Source organism: Lethenteron reissneri, chromosome 63 (genome assembly GCF_015708825.2).
Source record: "Lethenteron reissneri isolate LAM-NWPU_2019-01 chromosome 63, ASM1570882v1, whole genome shotgun sequence".
Taxonomy (NCBI): domain Eukaryota; kingdom Metazoa; phylum Chordata; class Hyperoartia; order Petromyzontiformes; family Petromyzontidae; genus Lethenteron; species Lethenteron reissneri.
Genome location: NC_083841.1, coordinates 9,198,016 through 9,225,671, shown reverse-complemented (window position 1 = coordinate 9,225,671; position 27,656 = coordinate 9,198,016). Strand labels below are relative to the sequence as shown.

At 45.6% G+C, this 27,656-nt stretch overlaps 1 protein-coding gene across 3 annotated transcripts in view; it reads right to left on the bottom strand.

Annotated features, from left to right (window-relative positions):
• The window catches only part of METTL23 (methyltransferase 23, arginine), a 92,805-nt gene that overhangs the window by 29,982 nt on the left and 35,167 nt on the right, over nucleotides 1–27,656 (bottom strand). The window contains exon 1 of one of the 3 annotated variants that reach the window (XR_009757122.1): nucleotides 14,913–15,330. The exons of 1 other annotated variant lie outside the window; for it this stretch is intronic. Coding sequence is in view for 1 of the 2 variants with exons in the window: in XM_061577214.1 (XP_061433198.1) it covers nucleotides 14,913–15,056 (144 nt within the window). In the remaining variant the exon portion in view is untranslated. Of the gene's footprint in view, nucleotides 1–14,912; nucleotides 15,331–27,656 lie in introns of those variants that run through there. One more of the 3 variants, XM_061577214.1, reaches the window with a different exon arrangement.

Sequence of the window (27,656 nt, the reverse complement as noted above, 5' to 3'; positions counted from 1 at the left end):
ACCCACATGCATGTTGAACTATTTTGCACTGCACGTAAGTCAACTTTGCGAATCAGAGGTATGGAAAACTTCCAAATGAGACCATCCTGATCTCTTGCGTTCTTACCTGGTTAACAACAGATATGTATATATATGCTTAGATGGAACATTTGAGTTCTGATTTACAGGATTATGTCTAACATGTTCTTAGTTTTCCCAAAATGTATTTTGTTATTTTCTGCTACGTATTTTTTTTTATTTTGCGTCAAACTAGGACCCATAAAAACTAAGCTGTGGCTGCGGCAGTAGTTACATTGGGGAAACTAAGCGATTTGTTTCGGACCATGTTCGTGAACATAAGGCAGATCTGAAACACGGTAGTACCAATACCTCGGCCGTGGATGATCATTGTTTTAATGCTGTGGGCACACATGAAATTGATTTCTCCAAGACGAGGGTACTCTGCAAACCTATTAGCTATCAAACAAAGATTCGTTCATGAAGCCATCCAGATGTATAAACAGACACAATTTTATCCGAGAAGATGGGTTCAAACTGAGCAGGACGTTATTAACCAGTTTAAGTCATAACTGGCTGTGATCTTTCCATCCTACCTGCCGATGTTAGCAGTTATTTCCGACTCTCTGAGTTACATTCCTCGATGTGGCGGTGGCTACATTGACATGCTAATCTCTCACAATACAATGGCCAGCCCAACAGCTTTGGAGTGCCCTCAATCTTCCTTCTCTAACCCTGTCCACTTTCCCTTGGGCTGCACCCATCTCAGGTCTATATAACACCCTGCTTCAGCAGCTCTCTTGCTATATGTTTCACCTGAGGACGATTGCTTGTGTTGCAATCGAAACGTCGTGATTTTTATTTATTTTTCTATCTACGTGACTTTACCGAAAGACCCAAAGGGTAGGACCCATAACCTATAAATAACATTTGGCCCATATAAATATATCAACATCTGGGAGTTCACCAGCAGGCCTTACTCTGCTCATCAGACACCAAGCCTGGCATTCAATCAATGCTGCGGAAATCATCCACTTTCAGAATTTCGTGTGGCTGATGGGATGTAAAAACAACACTTTTTTTACGTGGAGAGACAGATATTGGGAATGAGCCATATTAGTGTATTAATTTCAACACTGTTGATTTTAAACAACGCAGCGACGAACCACTGCTTCCACAATACAATAACTACCTTGCCCAAGGTGTCTTCCCATCAGCATCTGGGCTAAAGTGTTTACCAACTCCTAGCTGCCATTCCAAATGCCCTACTCAGACATCTGTTCCATCCAATAGACAACCACTACTCCCTTATTAGGCCCGCAGTGCCCCTCCTGCCACGTGCTCCTTTGACCTTCTCAGAGTGGTGTGTGTAACTGAGACCTCCTCGCACACGCAAGATCAAAGTCAAAGTGACTTCCTGCGTGAGTGAGCATCGAGCCCTTGGTGCTAATCTTTGTTTACAATGCTGCAGAGGCAGTTAGTTAATTTCTGCATTCCTATTGGCAGGGCCAAATCTATCCATACGAGACGTTAACTACCTCGCCTGGGATGCAGGCGATCGTGGGTTAGATTCTGACCCTGACGACTATATTTGGAGTTTGCATGTCTCCCTGTGGTCGCGTGGATTTTTCTCTGGGTCCTCCGGTTTTTCCCTCCACATTTAGAAACGTGCGTTTAGAGTATTTGGCTGCTATAAATGTCTACATGATAAGCCACTTTGTTGAGCTATCATTTGTGATAGCCAGGTCACTTTTGAAAAAGCTACATAGCTCAGTGGGCTTTACCTGGTAAAAGAATAAATAGTTTAATAGTTAAAAAAAAACAGTTTTACAACTATTAACTTTCCCAGAATGGGCGTAATAATTTTAGCAACCCCAGAGGGAGGGATAAAGATGGGCTGAGTCAACCTCTAGCTGGGATCTGAACTCACTGCCTATGCAATTTCGAGAAGCTGGCTCCTCGATTGCTGCACCACCTGTCCTGGAACTCGCGCTAATTGGCATTTTTTTGTTAACGTTTACTATTTAAAATCAAATATCTCACGTGCAAAATCCTGTGAGTTGAAAATGTCTTGCTCTGCAAGGACGTTCAGTGATGTTGATTGACACATGTGTAGTGACGATAAGGGTGTCGCTCTGGTGTTAGCACCAGCCACTGTCATAAGAGTTCTACTGTGCGTCTGGAACCTCTCTGGGGCCAGAATGAGTACAGTATGCGAACGGGCCCTAGGGGGCATAGTCCTGGTAGTCCTGGTGGCGGCCTGAGAGAGGGCTAGTCAGGACATGGTAGTCTGGGTGAACCCGAGAAGGCATGTAACCGGAATGGGGTAGTGAGGGGGGCCCGAGGGGGGCTTGAGGGACACGTGACTGCTTGGTCGAGATCCTTCAGGAAAGGCCTTGAAGGGGAAAGGTCACGCTCAGGATCATAAATGGGCAGTGCCGAGAGCGTTCTTGGTTCGTCTGTGGAATCATTCTGGGGTCCTGCGTCTCGTCGTCTCCGGATCTTCGGTCTTCGCTCGGCATCATGGGTCAGGCAGCATGTAAGCTGACTGACCCGTTCATGTAGTAAATCCGCTACTCACGTAGTGAACCGTATAGTTATCACTTAGATGTTGAACAAGTTACGTTTAGAGTTAAGTTGTTGGGAAGCTGTTAAATAAACGTGTTGCCTCCAACGCCAATGTGTGCCTCCGTACACCACACTACACATGTTCAGAGAAAATGCGTTTGCCTATTTCTATTCAAAGGTTGCTCATGCACATACCCACCTCGACCAAAGCCTTTCCTTGAGACCAGGCATGGATTTTTTTTCCTTTTTAAAAACAGAAAAGAGACTGAATACCATCATGCCCTTAAAGGTGAAAAATACAACACTGTGCATGATATAAAACGGAGAATATAGCTAACAAAATAAATAATCGAGACAATTTGCCTCCATGTCTGTTCTTCCACGTAAAACATAAGGAGTATTTTTTGACATCTCATCAGCCACATAGCCACTTGAGAGGACACAATTTCTGCAGAATGTGTTCAACACAAGCAAACTCTGGACCGATTTCAATATTCAGTGTCTCTTCAGCAGAGCCAGGTTCGCTTGAACCAATCAATGCAAGCACATAAATGATTGCACACAGTTCCTACAACAGCAGCAAGCGAACCTACACGAGAGTTGCAACACCGCGATTCACAATTGACGTTTCACTTGAGATCACACGAGTGAAACGTGCGTTGGACACACTCCCCCTTCACCCGTCATGGCCAACTATATTGCATTGTCACGTTAAGCAATCTTTGGAAGAACGTAATCAACCAGGTAGGGTATTGACTGTTATGTTAGCCGACTCTCTGTGTTGCATTGCATTCTATTTTTAAGTTTACTAGGTTTATTTTCTCTTTCATTTGTACCTGATGGTGATTGCTTGTGTTGCAATCGAAACGTCGTATGCTATTATTTAATTTATTTTTTCTTTCTATGTGACTACCGAAATAACCAAAGAGTAATTCCTGCAGTCACGAAAGCTCCAAAATCAAGTTTGTATTTGTACTGTTCGCCTTTTGGCGTTCTCTGGTCTAACACTGGTGAGACAAGGTCATGAAGAATGCTGTCTGGTGTTGGCCAATCAGTTTCAAAGACAATACATATATTATCACAGCATGTTTGTTTGCATGTTTTGCCAACTATGTGTGGTTAATGCAGACTTGATGCCTTGAAAAATGTTTCTATTTGTTGTTTAAACATCTTAACACTTCCTGTTTTATTGCCAGAAAGGGTAAAACCTAATTATTATTTTTCTAGCATTTTACTCTTGCCATTTGAACCAAAAAGTCAATCTTGGATCGTTAGATTGGTTGCAGAAGCTTGCATATTATATACGACTATAATGACAGCCGCAGCAGTGTACCCGTCCTATAAGACCTGTTATATAACCGAACCCGCTATAATTATAGTATGCAGCTGCTTCACAATTTGGCAAGCCCCTACGTTCAATAACTTACTGCAGCCACAACCAATTGGCTATTTCCCCGTCATTTAAAATGTTCTCAGGTTACTTCTGATTGGTCATTCACATTTCCCTCCGTTTCATTAACAATTTTTGCTTTTACTGTTAATTTTGCATCAGACTGGCAATTCAGTTCCTCCCATCATTTATAACAATGATGCTCTCATCCATAGTACAACTTCTAATCTGCTTAATGATCTCACGTGACCTGTCATGGAATGGCTGTGTAACTGATCTAGATAAGGGGTATCAATGAAGCTTGGTTTTCTATTCCGTGCCAAAGCCTCTTTAACAATCATTACCGCTGCTGTTGCACACATCACAAATTCAGGTGGAGTTGGAATCCTGCTGCTGCTGTCATAGCCGGGATGAAGCAACCAGTTCCTACAACACTGCAATGGATATAATTCAGAGTGGCGCAGCAGTCGGGGTGATTGATGATTCAGCATGCAGGTTTTTGCTCCAGTTGCTCGCCCACCAGGAGTCAGTTGCCTCCCTATCGGTCTTCTATCGCTACGACTGCCACTGTTACTGTTCCCGTGATTCGTTACTCAATCTACCAGACTGTTTCGTCTCTCATCCATCACAGTGTTCAACCACCACACTGCAGGTCACAACAACGTACTACAAATACAAAGATCCCCCGGTATATTCTGAACAGACTGTTGGGGCAAGTGCTGTTTGTGAGCACCCATTAAGGCCGGCATGGCACACAAGGGGGTGGGGGCCAACACCACGCCCGGCCGCTTTTGTCTCCCCAGTGGTGATGTTTACACACCGCACCAGGTACTTATTTGAAGCCGAGTCGACCTAGGGAAGGCCCAGGACCGGTTCAGATAATCGTCACTGGTGTTTGCCATGAGCGGGAACCGAACTCAGGTCGCCGGGTTCGGAGCGCAGCGTGCTAACCGATGCCTCACTGCTCCCCACACAACTCACTGCACCCACTCACTCACACCCACTAATCCACTCAACCACTCACGTGGCACACTGCAGACCTCATTTATCCGTCTGCTATTTCCCTCGCACTCTGCTCCACTTGGGAATCCACCTCCCCTCACCGCCTCTCTTCCTCCCAAAGCTATAAAAGATAAACCTTTTGCTCAATTGCAAGAAAAAAAACGTGTTGCGCTATTATCCGTTACAATTTCCGATCCTACTGTTTGTTGCTGGTCATTTGATATTTTTTTTGCACCTTTGGTGCCCTGTGCTCATTAAAAAAGTGAGTTCAACACGTAGTTGTAGTAGGCTTCTGCGACCAATACTATCCAAAATAGAGGTTTTTTTTTAGTACGTAAATATAAATGTGCCGTTAAACCCGCCACCACCTGACACAGTCAATTAGTAAGGTTTGTCACATAACCAATTAGTTACTAGTTTAGCACACCAGTGTGTTAGAGAGTACACACAACTCTGGCTGTCACCTGATGAGGCTGGTTGTAATTATCGGCGAAACGTCACAGTACTCCAATTAGAAATGTTGCAGTGGGTTTACTCTCTAACACACCGGTGTGCTGAATTAGTAATGAATTGGCACGTTTCGTTACCGTGACAAACCTTACTAATTGGCCGTGTCGGGTGGTGGCGGGTTTAACGACGCATTTATATTTATGTGATCTAACCAAAACATAAAACCTCTTATGTTAAAAAAGTGACAGCGCAAGACAAGAAACCCCACTCCACTCCAAGGCAACAAAATTTACAACTCGGGATTGAAATGTACACGCGGGCGCACGCAGTGGGGAAGGATCCAGTCCTCATTCCTCTGCTTAGGGCCTCTGATTTACGGCGTTAGAGCGTGCGAGACGAACCTCTACCCATTTGTGAACATGCACTCTCACTTGACCGGAAGTCGTGAGTGGGATAAAATAAACTTTAATTTGGCTTGGAACTCGGGTTACCACCTGCCTTGGCACCCTAACCGATCGGAAACGTTTTGGGAATAAAACCTTAAACCGATTGGAAACGTTTTGGGTATAAAACCTTAAACCGACCTTATCCTACTTTAAATAAACTTTTGGACTTCAGATTTTCTTATCACCATCATATAAGTGCGATTACAATTTTATGTAATTGCTGTAAAGCTCTGCAAATTTTTAAATTTAACGTATTTTTTCTTTCCCCCCGTTTAAAATCAGTGCCGTTTTGCACCCAACGCTTTTTGTGTGTGCGTGATTGCATCCTACTGGCCTCGTAGTCTTCTCTGTGCCGATTGTACCGCGTTAATGCATGGCCTAACCAGGATTCAATTGTGGTGTAACCAGGACCCGTCGCAAATACATGAGAAAGTATTGACCAATGGGTGTTTTAAACCTGTGCCAAATAATCCAAACCTAATGAACTGAATCTGTGTTCGGGGGCAGCGTTTTGTACCGAGATCTGGTCCCGGTACTGTGCTGTACTGCACAGTTTTGATAACAGACCGAGCGATGACTGAGAAAACAGTCCGGGACTCGGTCGCCAGTAATTACAACTAGCTTCATCAGGCGATATACAGATTTAATGAAGATAGTTGTAATTACTGGCGAAACGTCATACTCAGATTGTAAATGTTGTGGCTTGGCTCTCCAACACACCGGTGTGCTGTATTAGTGACGAATTGGCATGTTCTGTTTACGTGACAACCCTTACTAGTTGGCTGCGTCGGGTGGTGGCGAGTTTAACGACACATTCATATATTTACGCGATCTAACCCAAAAAAACTCTATTATGGATGATATTGTTCACGAAAGCCTATGTGTTAAAGTGATTAACATCAAATAACCTGCTAAATTGTGGTTGTTCTTTGGATAGCATCGTCCCCACCATAGGAAAGTGGGATTTCAATCACTAGCTCAGAGCTGTAAGCAGAACGTGCGCACCAGTAGATTCAGTTGCTCATTCATAATCAATGTTTTTGGGTTAGATCGCGTTATATATAAATGTGTCGTAACCCTCCACCACCTGACACGGCCAATCAGCAAAAAAGTGTCACGTTGACAAAAGACAAATAGTTCATTAATTTAGCCCACCGGTGTGTTGAAGCGTGAAACCACAACATTTACAATTGTTGAGTACGACGTTTCGCTGGTAATTGTATCCAGCATCATCGGGCAATTCGCCAGAATGATTGTAAATGTTGTGGTTTCACGCTTCAACACACTGGTGGGCTAAAGTAGTGAACTATTTGTCTTTTGTCAACGTGACACTTTTTTGCTGATTGGCCGTGTCGGGTGGTGGAGGGTTGCGACACATTTATAAATAACGCGATCTAACCCATAAACGTTGATTATGAATAATATTCTTAATTTTAGAACTTTAAGATTGAACCACTTCTACGGGGAAGTTTTGAGCTTATCCTTTTTTCTCTCTCTCTCCTCTCTGCCTGTGTCTTCCCTTTGGAATGTTCACACTTAAATTCTAACTTAGCAATCTTTGAAGTACGTAATCAACCAGGCTATGCGTTAATTGTGTGTTGACCGACTCTCTGTGTTGCATTACATTACATTTCGATATTTTGCTAGGTTATTGAATTTTAGTTTGTCCTTCTGATTTTCAGACTTGCTTGCCGTGTCATCGCACTTGCAGAACCTTGTTTTTGGACCACTCATTGATATGCAAATGTTTTCTCTAACCCCCTCCCTCTGCCTCCTCCCCCCTCTGTCTATTTAAGGCCACCCCACAGAGATGATCACCCCTCTCTGGTTCCTGTGTTGCTCCCTCTATGTATCTTGGTGATATCTGTCTGCTAATATGTCTGTCTATAGTTTTCTGGTTAGATTTTATGTCGCTATTTCATTATACCTGATGATGATTGCTTGTGTTGCAATCGAAACGTCGTATGCTATTATTTAATTTAATTTATTATTTTATCTTTAGACGTGACTTAACCGAAAGAACCAAATAATTATGAATAATATTGGTCGCGAAAGCCTCAGTTGCTCATTTTTAGCAGGAAGTGGCTCTTGTTTAGCCAGGGAAGCATAAACCGAGTCTCAGGAGTATCTTTCAGGAGGGTCCAGCACTCTGAGGGTATCGCTTGAAGTGTGGAAGACACTTGCTGGCAGGAGGTCACAGGGAAGGCCCAGGTGCTATGGGTGAATAGCGCGATGGTGACTGGCTGGCAGATGCACCGCCTGCACTCCCCACTGTGCCACCCCGCTGGTGTTTTAGCTGCCCCGGGGCTCTCCTTGCACACAACGAACACAATTTACCTCCTTCCAATATCTGTTCTCTCTCATTCCTGCACGGCAACCACGGGATCGTCGTTTAACGTCCACTGTGGGTGAAGCAGATGGCGTGCAGTGTTTTACGGTTAAATGCAACTGCAGCATTCACCAGGGCAGCCTATCGGATTCGACCAGTGAAAACAACCATCTGCAAAAAGGGGTGAATGTATTATAGTTGGGCCGTGTTATTGCCCCTCCCTTAAAAGGCAAACGTGCAGCCCTGCAATTGTTAGGAAAGGTTATGAGTGTGAATAGTTATGAGTTTGAATTGTTACGAGTGTGAATGGTTATGAGTTTGAATTGTTATGAGTGTGAATAGTTACGAGTGTGAATGGTTATGAGTTTGAATTGTTATGAGTGTGAATAGTTACGAGTGTGAATAGTTACGAGTGTGAATTGTTACGAGTGTGAATGGTTATGAGTGTGAATAGTTATGAGTTTCAATTGCTATGAGTGTGAATGGTTATGAGTTTCAATTGTTATGAGTGTGAATGGTAATGAGTTTGAATGGTGATGCGCAGCATAGACTCCAGCATTTGGGTGACCTATGAAGAAAACAAGAATGCCTTGAGGTTGAGTGTTTTATGTCTTTATTTTATTTATTAAAATATCCCACCGGGAAATCCCTTGAAACGGAACATGTCGTTTGCAAGGGGTGCCAGGGGTGTCATTTGACACGTACGCAGCAAACACTAACTGACACGTATACACACAGACAGCAAACACCTACTGACACGTATACACACACAGCAAACACTTACTGACACGTATACATATAGACAGCAAACACCTACTGACACGTATACACACACACAGCAAACACCTACTGACACGTATACACATACACAGCAACACACTTACTGACACGTATACACGTACACAGCGCACATTATCAGAGTTATGTTCTTTTGTTTGTATTATGACTGCAGGTATTGCGGTCTATGCAAACATGACTCCTTGCAAAAAGGTGTCAGTTTTGTTACCAGATAGAAGGGTAAAGAACCAATTAGCAACACACTTACTGACACGTATACACATACAGCAAACACCTGCTGACACGTATACAGCAAACACTTACTGACACGTATACACATACACAGCAACACACTTACTGACACGTATACACATACAGCAAACACCTACTGACACGTATACACGTATACAGCAAACACCTACTGACACGTATACACGTACACAGCACCACACTTACTGACACGTATACACATACACAGCAAACAGCTACTGACACGTATACACATACACAGCAACACACTTACTGATACGTATACACACAGACAGCAAACACCTACTGACACGATTTAAAGCTTTCGTGACTGCAGGGATTCATCTTCTTGGTTCTTTCGGTAAAGTCACGTAGAAGGGAAGTAATAAAATAATAAAAATAAAATATAATAAAATAATTCTCACGACGTTTCGGCTACAACGCAAGCAGCCGTCTTCAGGTGAAGAATGAGACACTACCAAGCTAGGAGTTTATATATACGCTGGGTTGGAGGTGCAAGAAGAGCGCCTTAACAAAAAGAATGTGCATATGAAGAGGAATTTAGCATATTCATGGCAAATGCGTAGGAGGTGGGCGGGGGGGGGGGTTCAAAGTCATATTATACCCATGCATTATGCAGGATCAGCAGCACCAAGGGAGGGTGTACGGAGTAGCATTAACAAAGGAAAGGAATGTTAATAGTATGTAGCTGCAATTACTAAACAACCACGTAGAAAACTAAAGTATAAACTACATAAAAAACTAAAGTATAAATTGCATAGCACTATCAGTGTTAGCCAATAGCACCTATGAAGGCCTGCATAGTCCAAAAGGGGGTGGGGTGGCCAGCACCACGCCTGGTCGCCTTTGCCTCCCCAGTTTGTATACCTCGCCAGGTACTCATTTGAGGCCCAGTCGACCTACGGGATGCCCAGGACTGGTTCAGATAATCGTCACTGGTTTTGGCCGTGAGCGGGAATCGAATTTGGGTCACGGGGTTAATATCGTAGTGCGCTAACCGCTTTGCCACTGCTTTGCACACACATATACATAGCAAATGTCATGGCATGTATCAACATTTTAAAAACATCACCTCCAATTAGCACGGTTGACTATGTGCAGTGTGAAAGAAGTTCAACATATATCATACAACATTAAACTGTGCACATCGCCAGTTCATGTGGAATGCACTAGAACTGTCACATCTGGCACTTTAGTCGAGGTTGTCTACAAGATCATTCCATATTGAAACGTCTCGGTTTGGGTCTCCACCTCTATAGAAGAAGAGTTACTGTGGTGCCATGACAAAGGAGCAACTCCGCAAGCACTGTGATTGTCCACTACCCCCCCACCCTGAGCACACACACACACATGCAGCACTTGCACCCACGTAGTGTCCTGGCGGGGTATTGCCTGGCACATCGGGATTTAATCCGAAGGGCCCCTAGAGGGAAAGTCCCACGGTTTCCTGGTGCCAGGAGATTGGCCGACCCTCGCAGGACAGGTTACATTGCGATGCCCCTAAAATTGTTTTAAATTGTATGGGCGCAGAAAGAAACGGTTCCCTGGGCCAACCGGAACCTCAATGCGGTGTTGGTAATTTGAGTGTGTGTGTGAGGCGCGCGTGTATTAAAAACATACACGGCCGCTGACGCTCGCGCGTCCGTGCAGCCGTGCCGGGGGCGGGTCGAGTTAAACCACGCGTGATCGTTAAATGAATCGCCTGGAAGTGCACGCGCGTTCGCGCTGCCGCTTTAGAGCGCGTCTTAATGCGCTAGCCTGTATGTGCAAGCAAATTAGGGTTTAACCAGCCGGCAGGGGCGCGCGCGTGCTCGCAGCCGCCGTAGCATTAGCGTTATCGTGTGTGCGTGTGTGGAATAACCCCATGCTGCGGTGAGCCAGCGATTTAGCGATGTCCCTCAGAGGGGGCGGGTGATTGGGGGCCAATCACCAGGTTGGCGGGGGCCCAGCGGGGGCCGATCGACGCGGTGGAGGAGGGAGTGGAGGAGGGAGTGGAGGGGGCAAACGTTGCACCTCACCTGTTTAGCGAGGGCGGTGGGGCGGACGTCGGCCCTCACATTACGATGCTTGTGAGTGTGTTTGTGTTGGGAGTGGTAGTGTAGTTGTAAGCGTGCTGTGCTACAAACCCAGCGGCCCGAGTTCGATTCCCGCTCACGGCCAACACCAGTGACGATTATCTGAACCAGTCCTGGGCCTCCTCTTGGTCGACTGAATTTCAAATAAGTACCTGGTGTGATGTGTAAACACCTCGACTAGAGAGACAAAGGCGGTTGGGGGTTGTGTTGGCCACCCACCCCCTCGTGTGCTGTGCTGGCCTTTATTGGTGCTCGCTAATAGCACTTTCCCCAACAGTCTGTTAAGGCTACACGGGGGATTTTCGTGTTTGTGTATTTGGGACTGGCTAGAGTAAAGGGAATTTGAAAGTCCATGAGACTATAATTTTTTTACATTTTTTTCATTTTACCAAGTAAGCCCCACTGAGCTATGTATCTATTTTTCAGAAGCTACCTAGCCACAAATGATAGCCCAACAAAGTGGCTGATCACATGGAACTTTATAACAGACAAATACTCTATAAATGCGTGATGTTAATTCTAAATGTGGAGGGACAAACCAGAGGATCCTTGAGACAAATCCACGTGACCACGGAGAGAGAGACACGCAAACTCAAAATATACAGCAGGAGTCAGAGTTGTGACCGAACCCACAACTTCCTGTATACCAGGCGAGAGAGATACCATCTCGCCAACGTGGTGGTTTAGCTGGCAGCTGTGGTTCGGTACGAGACCCCGGGGTCCCGAACAAACTGAAGTAAAAATCGTAATTAACAAATTTATTTTTGGAGACTCCGTCCGATCACACACATAAACGCTGTGACCCACCTGGCGCAGATCATTCTGTTGTCATGTCGTCCAAGCGCAGCGAGGACGAATGAACAGAAGAGCTGAACAAGCGAATGCACTCCATGCTCGAGTATGGGCAGGATCATATGTCTTATTCAAAGCTGCTCAAACTGCCTACGACTTAAGTCCTCTCTTATCTTCATTATTATTTGTGACCTACCAATATCTGCAGCCAGAATCAATCGATGACAATCCTATGACCTGCAGATATTTAACAGATGAGATGCGTTGCACCGTTAATTCCTCCTGTTTGATAATACTTCTCTTGTCCATTTGTATCTGTGCAGATAGGTTTTTTTTGCGGTTAAGCCATAGTCCCCACATACCGCTCGTATCAATGCGGATAAGAGGAGCGGCGACCCACTACTCTGTAGAGTAACATTGGTATAAACGCTTGTTACAATATGAACAGCGCATTGAAAACGCGTACTATTTTATGTACTGATTTTAAGCTTTCGTGACTGCAGGAATCCATACACTTTGGTTCTTTCGGTAAAGTCACATAGGTATAAAACAAAATAAATCACGTTTCTGGCGCAACACAAGCATCCGTCATCAGGTGGGAAAGCATGGTCTGCTGCTGAGGCAGACTGTTTTAAAGGGTTTGAAACGGGTGTAGCCCAAGGGTTATAAAGAAGTGGCAGGGGCTAGTGATGTTAATGTGAGAAATTAGCATATAACTGTAAGATAGGAAAGCGGCCTCCTCGACGAGGGCACGGAAGTGGTTATGTTAATGTGAGAAATTAGCATGTAACTGTAAGATAGCAGGAGAGTGGCCTCCTCGACGAGGGAATGCAACCCAACGGGTGCAATCCAAAGGGCATGTGAGTATGAGAGTGCAATCCAAAGGCATGAGAGCATAAGATATCTAAGAGAGAGGCATAGAGAGAGACACAGAGTCGGAAATAACAGCTGACATAGGCAGGTAGGATGGAAACATCAGTCAGTTAAGACTGGTTAATAACGTCCTTCCAATGAATGCTCAGTTTGTACCCATCCTCTCGGTTGAAGTTATGTCTGTGTTTATATATCTGGATGGCTTCATGAACAAATCTCTGAAGATAGCCGGTAGGTTTGCAGAGTACCTCCATCTTGGAAAAATCTATTTCGTGTGAGCCCACAGCATTAAAACAATGATCGGCAACGGCCGAGGTATTGGTCCTACCGTTTTTCAGATCTGCCTTGTGTTCTCGAACGCGGTCCGAGACGTATCGTTTCATTTCCTCAATGTAAATGCTGCCGTAACCACAACTCAGTTTGCAGACACCAAAGTGTGTTCACAAATCCACACTGAGAAACACAATCATTGATAGAGGGGTGTAAATTATTTTTCGATAGTATATTTAAATAGAGGTACTGAAGGTAAATAGTTTTCAGTTTTAAAGGCATAGTTTAACAAGACAACACTTCTTCTTGGTTTTTTCGGTAAAGTCACGTAGAAGGGAAGTAATAAAAATAAAACATGTTAATGGGTTTGAAGGAGGGTGGCAAGTGTTGTCTTTCGATTTAAAGCTTTCGTGACTGCAGGGATTCATCTTCTTGGTTCTTTCGGTAAAGTCACGTAGAAGGGAAGTAATAAAATAATAAAAATAATACATGTTTTATTTTTATTATTTTATAATAATAAAAATAAAACATGTTTTATTTTTATTATTTTATTACTTCCCTTCTACGTGACTTTACCGAAAGAACCAAGAAGATGAATCCCTGCAGTCACGAAAGCTTTAAATCGAAAGACACTTGCCACCCTCCTTCAAACCCATTGGTGAAAAAGAGCAAAGTTTTTGTTTACATTACAATATAATATTTATGTGAGAGCCGGGGGCTTATGGGACCCGGGATCCCGCCATAAAGTTCATTTATCCCAAGCGCATCGCAAAACGCATATAGAATTCACAAGCAGAACCACCTTTTGTCGTTAGATAACAATTTAATGACAGCGCCATTAAATACAGTAAATAAATCGGGACAATTAGTTATATATAGTTTTATGACTGACAATACCCAGTAATGACCAGTCCATATTTATGACTAACACCCGATATATATGGCGACCTATTTAAAGGGGATTGGAATACGATACCGCACCCCTGTTCTAGGCTCACGCTCAGGATATGAAAAGCCTTTTTTGTTACATCCGAGTCAACAAAATCCATTATGGTTTCTGTCGCCGTTGGCTTCTCAGAGGCCAGCGCGAGCTCGCTGGGCGCGCGCTGGGCGCGCTTTGGGCTTACGGCCGACGTTGAATTCCTGCCCCCCACCCCTTTTCTATGCCGGCGTTCAAAACAAGGTGAGGTGGCTGCAGCCCAGCAGGAGAGGGGTCTCGTTGCGTCCGTGATCGATGGCATCGACTGACGCATGTGACGGTAGCCGTGATGTCAGGGAAAACTGTTGCGTTGCGTGATTTAATTAGGCAGCAGTGTGTGCGTGTGCGTGCACGGCCGCTGTGATGGCCCCGTGATCTCGGCTAAAGATGACTGCAGCCATTGGCGGTGGCGGCAAAGCATAACCAGGGGCGCTGTGGTACAATAAAAGCGTATTACAGCACAGCTACCTATTTCAACGGGGGGGGGGGGGGGGGCTATGCAATATCCGACTGTGGGCCCCCATAATTTTTCCCAACTTACTTTTAACTGAAATGCTACAAATGTTTTTAACCCGTATACAATAATATGTAGGCTATAACTATATATATTCTTTTAGTTGCACTGTGTATTGGGTTTAGATGAAGACAGTCTCACAGTGACAGTATTACAAATATTTAAAGGAACAATACTCACAATGAAGTTATCGTGCGTCTTGCTTTCATGCCGGCCCCATCGCTCTTGAGTTACCTCAAAGGGGGTGGATCGCGCAACTTTTTGCTGCTCTATTGATACGATAGCCAGATCCGTTAGTCGGGCTTGGTCCAAGGTAGACCGCATGTTATATTTAATGAATACTTTGTTTCGTAATACATTTTCTTAACATTTTGTTACTTGTTAATCTGTTCATTCGGGCCCCCCTTGTGACCGACTGGGCCCCTATGCATTGCATAACGCTGCTACATACCCCCAACGATAGTTGCGCTCCTGCATATAACGCACGGGTCGTGTGTGGGCTGGTGCAGTGAAAGTGATACATGTACACTCCCATTACATCGTTACACCGCCTCCTGGCTCTCAAGTTCCACCTCCTCGAAGACACCGGTGGTGAAACCCATCAACCGCATCAGAACATCAACAGGCCGATGCCGTGCATCTCCTCCATGAACGGAACATTAAAGACACAAGCTACGGCACTGCAATTGTGGCCATGCAACCCAAAGTATGGACCATATGGTAAATCCGTAGAGGACGTGGATAACTTCTTTTGCACGGTACGTAGCCAACCGTGCTGCTAGACCTCCCAGATTCTATGGTCTTCCCAAGATTCATAAAGAAGGCACCCCACTACGGCCCATCGTGTCCACGATCAACTCTCCTACCTACAAACTAGCCCGTTTTCTATCAGATACTCTGCTTCCCTTCACTGGCAAGACCTCTTCAGCAGTACTTAATTCAACCCAATTGGCCTCTATGGTTAAGGACATGACACTTTCTCCTGACGATATCCTCGTCAGTTTTGATGTGGTATCTCTGTTTACCAAAGTCCCAGTACCTGACACCCTAACAATAATTGAAGACTTGGTCCAACATGGATTTAATTCGGATGTACCTGCGCTGGTTAGGCATTGCCTCACAAACACTTATTTTACCTGGAATGTCACCTTCTACAAACAGAATGAGGGTACCCCTATGGGCCCCCCCTTGTCACCAGTGATAGCCAATGTGTTCATGGAAAAGTTTGAATCAGATGCCATCCAGGCGTCCACCCTGCGTACTTCCATGTGGAAGAGGTATGTGGATGACACTTTCGTCCTTTGGCCACATGGCCTCCCAGCATTGAACCACTTCCTGGACCACATCAATTCCAGACACCCATCCATCTGATTCACTATGGAAGTGGAGAAAGATGGCAAACTACCATTCTTGGATGTTCTGTTTGAGAGGAGACCTGATGGCTCCTTGGGACATTCTGTTTACAGGAAGGCCACCCACACAGATTCCTACTTGAAACCTGATTCCCACCACCACCCGTCTCAAAAGAATGATCTCATCAAAACACTATACCACAGAGCTCATGTCATTTCTGACCAACACCACCTGGCCGGTGAATTAAGACATGTACATCGGGCACTCAGGATGAACAGATACTCTGACCGCACCATCCGCCAAGCTGTTTCTCCTACCATACAGAAACAGCCACTTGAAATTCCGATCAAAACTATCACGTTGCCATACATAGCAGGCGTGACCAAAAAGATCTCCAAAATTCTAAACAAACATAATATCCAAGTCCGATTCAGTACAGCACATACAATCCGTGATCTAATTCAATCTGTGAAGGATGTCATTCCTGACTTGCAATACTCTGGAGTCTATAAACTGAAACGTTATATCTCTGATCGTGTCCGCGAGCACAAGTCAGATCTGAAACACGGCAAAATTGAGTCTTCCACCGTTGCCGATCATTGCTACAACGCTGTGGGTTCTCATGAGATTGTCTTTTCCGAGACCAAGGTGCTCTGCAAACCTTCTGGCTACCATCAAAGGTTTGTACACGGAGCCATCCTGATATACAAACAGACATAACTTCAACCGTGATGGGTACAAACTGAGTAATCATTGGAAAGATGTTATTAACCATGCAAAAAAGATTTAACTACACATATTTGGACCATCTTATTTGACAGGTACTATTCTAATTTACCGAGTGTTGACATCCCCAGCATCTAACAGCACTCTCCTTTTTGTATTTGGATTGTCAACCAACAACGGGTAAAACATCAACATGTGTACCTATTGTTCTCTTAGACCCCCCCCCCCAACACGGTTCAGTCATTGGCTTCCACATTCAGATAACCCCTCCCCCCTCCTCCCCCCTTAACTTGTATTTAAGAGCTTGCCTCTTGGAATGTTGCCTCACTTGAGACAGTAAATCTAGCTGTGACGGTCCCACCTGATGATGGAGACTTGTGTTGCCTCCGAAACGTCGTGATTTATAATTTTATTTCAATTATTATTTCTATAATTTATTATTTTATTATTTTTACCTACGTGACTTTACCGAAAAAAACCTAAGAGTACGTGTGGGGGAAGGACAACAAACTAAACACAAAAAGTCGTTCAAAATACATTAGTTTTCAATCCAGATTTAAAAGTGCATAGCTCCAGTGGCTTCCTAATATCGGAAGGAAAAGCGTTCTAGACGGCCACAAAAGCGCATATGAAATTGTACGATGCGGTAATCGTCTTTGTTCGATGGCCAGCCAAAAGCCGCTGTGAGGATGACCGGAGTTCGCGTGATGATTGATGCTCCTTGACGAGATCAGCATGGTATTGTGGTTCATTTGTAGCAAGCACGTTGTGTAATGAGTGCGACCTTATAATGTATTTGTTCAGCAACCACAAGCCAATGCAGCTTGGCGAGCACTGGACAGACACGGTCGGATCTTACAGTACTTGTCACGACATATGCTGGAGAATGTTTTTGCCAGACGTCATGTAGTTGCAACAATTGAGCGTTGTCGATAATATTCTCTATTGCCATAATGCGCAAGAATAGAAGTTCAACAGATAGTAAAGAAGCAGACGCCTTCTTTCCATATCTGTCCCTCCAGATACAAAATAAAAGTATTTCTTCACATCCCATCAATCATGCAGCCGCCTTCTGGACCGGTTTCAATAGTCAGTGCCAACATTGATGAATGTAACATCTTGTTGAGTCCAAATGATGGAATCGGTCTACACTTGTGTCTGTCTCTGTCTGTCTGTTGTTGAGTTGATCGTAAAAATGACAAAACGACCACGCATGCAGTTATTGTCAACTGGTGTTCAGGACAAGGCTGAGTGTTACACACCTAACTAAACAATTTTTATCTTACCAAATAAGCTATATAGTTCGTTTTCAGAAGCGACCTGGCCACAAATGAGAAAATCCACGCGACCACGGGGAGAGAAAACATGCAAACTCCAAATATACAGGTGTCAAGGATCGAACCCACGACCTCCTGTATACCAGGCAATACCTCCGTTTTTGTATTGTTGGATTCGCTTCCAGCTGCGTTCGTGTTTCTGCTATGGTTGGGTTTCTTGTCATGTGCAGATTTTATTTTTTCGTTGTGCGAGGTTAAACCAATGCTGGTGAACAGACGTTCATTAATGTCAGGACGCTCGCTCTCTGATAGGTATTGGGTTCGTGTTTTGGCATGTACCCACACAGAGAACTCATCTTCTTCGATATCGCGGATCCCCTTATGTACGGGGTTATCTGCGATTTTACTCCCGATATCTGCGGGGTAAACAATTTTGGGTAATTGTTTAGGATGGATATCCACAGTGGAGCAGTGCGAGGAAAGAATCAGAGAGAGAGAAGTGAAGCAAGTGAGTGGGTTCGTGGGTGGGTGTGTGAATTGAACGTAGTGTGATGGATAAGACGAGACAGTCAGTGGCTGGTAGACTGAGTCCTCAACATGGGTGGAGAAATCAATTAGCGAAGTTCACGGGAGAAAAACAAAACGAGCGATCGTGGTAGTAGTGATAGAAGAGCGATGGGGGAGGGACACACAGGGCAAGAGTGTGGTCTAGAAAAACCTGTGCCTGGCATGATTTAGGTGAGCTGTGAAAAATAAGTATGGCATCAAAAGTAGGCTGTTTAGCAGGGTTGCTCACACACACACACATCCCCGCCTCTGCGCTCACGGCGAAATAAAAAAATCAAGACTTGCGCAAATGTTTTAACTTCATGGACCTCTTTACATTTCTTGTGCACGTGTCTTCTCCAAAACCTACACACAGGCAGTCCATCGCTTAGCTTTTCGCCTCCCAAAGGGATCCCATGGTTTCCACTATCGTTACGTCAATTAACAGTACGTTTGTTATGCACGCGGGCGCCAATATAGGCCAATCCGAGCGCTCGTAAGTGGGCTGAGCGAGCCTCAGCCAATCAGCGACGCCTATTTATGAGTATTTCGACCTCGACTGGCTTTGTTTACATGTTTTCTGATTTGAAAACATGAAGTGTTTTTAACATGTAATTGTGAAACATGTAATACCTACATTCGATTAACAGTTATTTTGGTTAATAGTAGTTTCCGTCCAACGGATTAAAAACGTTAACTGAGGGACTACGATTGTATATTCAAAATATCTCAGCTTTGTGCAGACCATCGGCTAAAAAGGACTGCATGCGTGGCCATTTTTTTGTTTGTTTAGACACCAACTGAAAGAGTTTTAAAAATGTGGCAACATCCTAACAGGCAGCATTGAAATAGACACAGAGCTAATGAAAATAAGAACAGTTTTGACCCTTTTTGGCAATAAAGTGAGCAAAGATCGTGCTGCTCGCAGCAGACATCGCAGCTGTGTTGCGTTCTAAACGTCGTGATTTATTTTATTTCTACCTACGTGACTTTACCGAAAGAACCCAAGAGTAATAAAACAGGTGTTAAGATGTTCAAATACCAAATAGGTACCTTTTGCAAGGCATCAAAATTCATACTTGTGGCAAAACGTGCAAAGTGCTTTGGTAATATATGTTTGCCTTTGAAGCTGATTGGCCTACACCAAAAGTGTTAGACCAGAGAACAGTACAAAAACAATGCAATTATCAAAACACTTATAGCTCAGGTCGAGCAGCCATTCCTATGGGACGTTTTTGGCAGTATCACAATTAGCACGGTTGGTAACTTATGGTGCGAAAGAAGTTCAATATACGTACTAACTGCTATACACTATATCAAGGCCGTAGCCATGGAGTCAACATTGGGGGGGGGGGCAAATCTTCCAGGGGGTCTCCCCCCAGAAAACAATCTAAATTTAAAAACTCATTTCCTGCCATTTCCTGCCATTTCCTGCCTAAAATAAAAAAAAATTCACTAACACATGAGATGGACTTTTTTAAATAGTGTATTGTATTACATTGCTCTTTTTTATTTTTTACCTTTTCTTGTTTCATTGTATGTGTAGAGGGTTTGAATTAGGTGCATACACACAGCTTGGAACAGTAAGTAATATAACACTGTACATAAGGTAGTGACCACCTTCCTCAACTCACTAACACCCTGGAACACTATACAACGTGACCCAGGCAGGCAACAGGCTGCCTGGTCACGGACGGATGATGGCGTCTTCACTTCGGGGTTGAACAGCCCCGCTCTGCGTTCACACCCTGCTTATCCCCACTCCGACGTGGCCGGCTCGGCCCAGGCCACGCCTCCCTTCCCAGGCCACGCCTCCCTTCCCCCACCTCTGGGAAGGTCCGGGTCCTCCACCACGTGACCCCCCAGGCACCCCATTCGGGTCCCCAGCTCTCGTACAGGCCAACACAGAAGTGACGTCCTATGTCACTACATCTGTAATGGCACAGATTAGGGATTAATAACGTACAACCATAACCACAATCATATAAACAGAAATCTAGTGCGCATGAAGACAACAAGTGTCACAAATTAGCTGTGATAACTCGGATTCGGGTGCCATGAAGACAAGTCCAGATATTGTGGCCAATGTTTAGCAAATTGTTGTTTTATTTACATATTTACAAGTAAACTTGGGTGGGCAGCAGGGGTGTTTGCTCTGCTCTGCTCTATCTTCTCTATAGCCCTCTCTCCTCTGGTCCTATATTCTCCTCTCTTCTCCAGTCATCTCTTTTCCTCTCCCCTGCTCTGCGGTCATTTCTGCTCCTTTCCTTAGCTCTCCTCTCCTATCCTCTCATCTCCTCTCCAGGCAATGACAAGTGTTTTGACTTGCCATTCTTCAAACAAAGGATCCAAAGGCCTTTTGCACCTATCGTTGACACCGATAAAAGACTGGCATATTCTTTCAAGGTCCAGTCTGTCCAGTGTGTCCTGGTGCACGTAATACATGGCCACATTATTCAGCCTTGTTTGACTCATTGAAGATCGAAGCCATGTCTTAAGCCTCCTCAGGGCACGAAAAAACTCCTCTCAGCCTCAACAGAGGAGGCAGGGACGACCAGTAGAAGCCTTACTAAAGCTTCCACCTGACTGAAGAGACCTCTCACCGCACAATTTCCCTAATAATCCTAGCAACATCTGAGCTCGTTTGATGTGTAATTAGCCCCAAACATGGCCAGCTTCCCCTGCAGTAGTCTTGAATTATATTCAGGATACTCATCTACCACCTTGTCCATGTCTCCGCGTAGCAGCACATTTCCAAGCTGCTGCAGCTTGTGGAATCCAGCTTGATCAAACCTCTCTATGAAATGAGTATTCACTGTGTCCAAGGCATTGTAGAATTGGGCTCTGTACAAAGACTGGGCATCTGGATGGATATGGGCTGCAGCCTGACTGGTGTAACACTTTGTAGGTTTGCAGATATGAGGCATTTGAATAGGTTGTAGGTCCAACTTTATTGCCATAGCAGTTGCTTTTGTGAACAAGAGATCAAAGTGCTCCTCGGTTCACTTGTTCTGCATGCTTGTTTTGACATGGTTCACAGCCTCCAACATGCCTGAAACAGTCTGTTTCCTAAGCTGCAGGGAGGTGTTCAGGCACTCCTAATCCCCCATCAGGTCTCCAGCCATTACAAGGCCGAGCACAGTGTTCCCTTTTAGAGATGTTCCATGAAGACCATTGGCCTTAGTTGAAGTGTCAGATGAGCTGCATGATGCCATTTCTTCAAGGGCTGTCAGCACTGACTCATACTGGCTGAGAACTGAGCAGATGGCAGGGGTGCGAACAGTCCACCTGGTGGGACAGAGAGGTTTCAACGAGGTGAAACCATGCTCTGATGTCCTGGAAAATCACCTTAAATTTGCCAGATTGATTAAAGAAGCCTCCCAATTCATGCACCAGACCCATTGATTATCTTACTAGTGGAGAGGCTACACATGCAGCCTGCATAACTAAGTTCATGCAGTGTTGACCACAGTGACAATACATAGCCAGCGGTTGTTCTTTCCTTAAAATGGCTTGCACCCCCTGCAATCGTCCAGCCATATTTGCGGCACCATCATAGGTTTGTCCTCGAAGTTGGGACAGAGGAAGGCCTAGACGCATCATCACATCACATACCATCTTGGCCAATGGCGGAGCCAGGCTTTTCAGGTAGGGGGGCAACCCCTCCAGCAGTGAAATGTGAGAGGAGTTGTTAGTAAGGACTTGTCCCTTGCTTTTCGATGCGTGTGCGGCCATAGCGTAGCCATCGATCGAGGGTCGAATTCGAACCATGTGTGATCAGCATCGCGCTCACTGAAGGTATGCCTTCAGGGAAGTCGTGTACTGTATACGCAACTGCGCACAATTCTGTGAGTCACTTATAACTGCTTTGCCGTTACTTATTGCCAATTATGGACTCAGACTATTGTCCTATCATCTCATAGAGTCCGTGGCACATTCTAATATGTTACACAGTGGCAGTGGGGGTCGCAAAATGCCGATTTATTACTAATAAACCCCAATTATTCGATCAAAATTAGGAATTTCGATCAGATCATTTGGGGGGCACGTGCCACCCCACCCCCTCCACTGGCACCGCCAGTGATCTTGGCTATATTTTGCCCTGTCGTTGATGACAATTCGTAGAGACCCAGGAATTCTTCCTTTGGTTGTAGATCTGCATCTACAAAGTGCAAACATATTGACTCCTGCTCAACTCCTGATCTATCCTGGGTGCCATCAATGATAAGTGCGAACTGGACCACTGGCATTGATGTTATTTCTGAAACAATTTATTTGACGATTGTATTGCCCACCAGCTTCAAAATTTCGATTTGCATTTGGGGACTGGTGAAATCAAAGTGACCTTTCAGCTTGGTGGTCAACTCTGCATCACCCTCTGCCTTGTACTTTAGAAGCTGGCTGAAATTGCCACTCTCCTTATCAACGTCTCAAAAAGCCAGACCTTGCCGTGCTAAGCACTTCACACCCCCAACAATCTTCATAAGATTTCTCCTCGCTTTTTGCTGCTGTCTTTCAACCTCACATGAAAGTTGCACATTAACAGGTTTTGGCACCCGAATCTGAGTTATCACAGCTAATTTGTGACACTTGTTGTCTTCATGCGCACTAAATTTCGCCAGTGCCTTCTTCCACTTTTTAAAGCCAGTCTTGACAAAAGTTGAATCTGCTTTTGATGCAAGCTTAGACTTTTGTGTTGCAAAGTATTTAGCACAATAGAAACAGAGGACCCTCTTTAAGGAGGGGCTGTAAGGGAGCCAAGTATAATCTTTAAACAATTTCTCCTGAAAGAAGAGTGTCCTATTTGATAGGCTCTGTCTAGGTATGACATTAACATTTGGCTGATTTGGGCGAGGTCCAAGCTTGTCCCCTCCCTCTCCTGCACCTTCATCTTCACTTGCCTGTCTGCTCTCTCTCTCTCTATTATTGTCTCAAACTCACTCTCCCTGCTTGATTGTATTATCTGAAATACACATGAGAAGTCATACTTAGAGGAATATCTCAGCTTCAATTAACATTAGGATTAGACTGTTGTGATGTCATTATTCAGTCTTAACCATCAATATTTGCTCCTTTTCTCACTCACCTCCATGTCACCTGCTCTCCCTGCTCTGTCGGCATCCTCATGCTCTCTCTTTCCCTCTCTCTCTTTACTCTGAATGCACCAGAGTGAACATGAAATAAATATTATCAGTAAACAAGTGGTGTTTCTTGCCATGATGTTTAGGAATGAATTAATAACAATTTCTGATCCTAATGGCAATTATTATATCGTGAAACACCGACTCATCTATTGTACTACTGTATACTTCCAACATCTGACTGGTACTCATTTGCTCACTGCTCTCAACTTACTTTCCTTCTTTTCTGAGGCTGCCCAAAAAACTGACGAATGTTACTGCCACCCTTCCTCTTGCCCATGATGACACTCACTGTGAATGAAAGCTGACTGGAATAAAACTGCTTGCACTTAAATCAAAGAAACACTAATTATGCTATTTATCATAAGCAAGTACAGACATACACTACACGATACGATACGAATATGCAATTAATGAAAGCTACGACTGTCGACAAATATTACACATGCAGCGCAACATAAATGATTGACACTTTACTCAGACTTCACGTGGGCTTTCTGACAAATATAATGTAACTAGCGGGAAGTACCCGGTGTTGCTCGGGCGAAAAAGACTCACACACGCACATAGAGCCACACACACACAGCGACTCACACACACATTGACTTACAACAACAACCGTCATTCGCCACGAAGTGGCGGTGACGTCATCACGACGCTTGTGCCAGGCCATGTGCATCTTGAGGCCACGTGAAGTGTCGAACGCCCGCTGGCAGGAGGTCACGGGGCAGACCCAGGTGCCACGGGTCGACTGACTGAGATGACTGGCTGATGCACCACCTGTGCCCCCTACTGTGCCAACTTTCTGTGCTTTAGCCACCTGGCGCTCCGCTCATTGTTGTGAGCGTCGCTCCTCCACCCTCTGTTGTTGTTGGAGGGCGACTGCCTCCAACTGCCCAGCAGCGTCTTTCACGAGTCTCCTCCACAGAGGCCGATCTTGACACCGCTGGTACCAGTCATCGGCACGTCCACTCAACTCCACATCCTCCTGTAACACATCACTCCATCTCTTCTCTAGCCTGTGCCATGCCCGTTTAACCCCCTCTATCCAGCCAAACAAAAGCTGTTTAGGCATGCGGTGACTGGGCATGTGCAGGCTACATGACCCAGCCAACGCAGCCTTGCCTGCCGGAGGAGCTCACTGATGGGACGTTGCCCAGATCTTTCAAAGATTTGTGAGCTCCTCACACAATCCAGCCTGGTTAAACCCAGGATAAATCGTAGGCAGGCCAGTCTAAATGTTTCCAATCGGCGAAGATGTTCCATTAGAAGGATCCACGTTTCGCAAGCGTAGAGAAGGGAGGGAATGACCGTGGCTGAGAAGACTTAAAGTTTCGTGCGGAGCGACAGACAAGGTTGCTTCCACACAGCGTTACGCAACCGATGAAAAGATAATGGGGCTCGACTGATTCTGAGTGAGACCTCTGCTGTCAAACTGGAGCCGGTCATGAGCACACTGCCCAGGTATGGGAAACTCTCCACTCTCTCCACAACTGCCCCATCAACGATTGGGAGTTGTGGGGGTGGAGTGTCCGATGGTACAAAATACCCAGGCAGGTGCTCAGTTTTGGTGGGGCTGATGGTAAGGCCTCACCTCTTGGTGGCAAGCTCCAGTTTCAGCAGCAGCACCTCCAACTGCTGCCTCTGAGTGAGCGGCAATTACCAGATCATCGGCATACATAACGTGGTTGAGCAATAGGGAGCCATCCCTTGACCGCACCCGGGCATCGATCAGCCTCCCATTGTATCTGTACCAAATGGAAATTCCTCCGGTACAGCTATTGAAGGCTTCACGAACCACGTGGTCAAAATAGATGTTACATAATGTGGGAGCCAGAAGGCATTCCTGTCGCACCCCAAGGTGTAAAGGGGATAGCTCCGACTCCTGGCCACGTAGTTTTACCCGGGCCCACTCACCATCATGAAGGTCCTTAATGAGCATGAGCAGTGGGTCAGGGACTCCGAAAGCATGAAGGACAACCCAGAGCCCAGGCCTACTGACGGTATCATAAGCCTTAACCAGGTCAATAAAGGAGAGATGTAGGTCTTGTTGGAATTCCCTACACCTCTGCTGGAGCAGACAGACAGAAAATATGGCATCTGTGCAGGACCGCCCTTTCCTGAAACCGCATTGGGGCTCCGCAAGCCTCTCCTCATTGTGCCTAGCAAGGCGATATTGAATAATCCTTGCCAGGACCTTTCCCGGCAAACTGAGGAGAGAGATGCCCCTGTACTTGTTACAGTCTGTGCGGTCCCCCTTCTTAAAGAGGGGGACCACCAGGGCATCCTTCCAATCCTGCGGAATCCATCCAGTGGTCCAGACTATTGTTATGATGTCATTTAGGGCAGTCTGCGCACAAACGCCACCATCCCTCAGCATTTCGAGATCATCTCTGCCCGGTGCCTTTCCTGTTCTCAGACTCTGGATCGCCTTCAGTACTTCCTCAACAGATGGCACCTCAACCAGCCACTCACAGGGGGTGACTTCCTCCTCCAATATTTGAGGCACCGCAGCCTCAGCAGGGTCATCCCCACTTTGTCCCATGATGTTTTCCAGGCTGAGGGATTTCCCCTCCCCCAGGACCTCACAGAAATGCTCAGCAAACCTGCAAACCTGTTCCTGGGGGTCGGAGATTGGATTACCGTTCTTTCCCCTAATGATGGTAATAGGTGTGGTGCTTCAGGTTCCTTTTTTGATGGAATTAAAGAGCGATTTGTGATCGTGGGCTACTGAGGCAGACTCCATCTCCTCAGCAACCCGTGACCACGACCCATCCTTGCAGCGCCTCACGGCTCTCCGAACCTCCGAGCGAAGAATGCGGATAAGCCTCCTCATTCTCTGAAGTGGGATGCTGTAGCCGATGAGAGTGGGCCTGTCGCTTTTTCTCAGCCAGCTTGAACACCTTCTCTGTCAGCCAGGGTCTCTGGGGAGGTCTGGACTGTGGACCCAAAGCAGCCATTGTAACTGCATGAGCCACAGTCCTAAACCTTGCCCATTTCCCCTCAACATCAGGAGGAGTGGGGGACGATGCCAACCCCAGCTGCAAGTGAGTGATGATGAAATTCTCGCTTGCAACTTTCATCAGCTAGCTGAGACCATGCCACTAAGGGTTTGAATGGGGTCCTGGGTGTACACCCACCAACGGAGTGGAAGAATAGCAGGCGCATCTTACAGATGACAAGTCGATGGTAAGTGGGCAGATCAGCTCTACGGTAGGTCCTGGTGTCAAGGACATGGGCCCGCATCCGCTGTTCCATCACTATGTAGTCCAGCAGATGTTCTTGCTTGGACCTGGCATGTATCCATGATGTGGTGTGGATGCGCTGATGCTGGAACAGCGTGTTGGTAATTACAAGCCCATGGGCTGCACAAAAATCTAGCAGCCTCCTGCCATTGTTATTGAGCTGATCTGGTCCATGCCTTCCAATCACTCCAGACCAGGTGCCAGCATCATGACCAACTCGGGCATTGAAGTCACCCAACAAGATGACTCTATCCCGAGGGGCTACTTTAGCTAGCACCTGTGACAGGTCATAGAAGGCATCTGACTCATTGGCCTTGCCTGCATCCCTCCACGGATGTTCGTCTTCAGTGGGGGTCTAAGTAACCACGACCACCACTCCTCGCCTCCGGTTGATGGGAAGGCGAGCCCAAAGTAGCCTGGGGCTTACAGCTTCCCACACCTCACCGCCATGCTCCCACGCCCCCTTCATTCTTTTATTCAGAAGAAGAGCCACACCCTGTTGTTTGGCAGTCTCCTGCCCCGAGTAGAGGACTGTCCACCCCTCATGGTGGCAGGAGACAGAGCCAGTCCACCGGACCTCCTGAATGCCACAGAGATCCAGGCGGTACCGGTCCAGCTCCCGACAGAGGAGTGGCA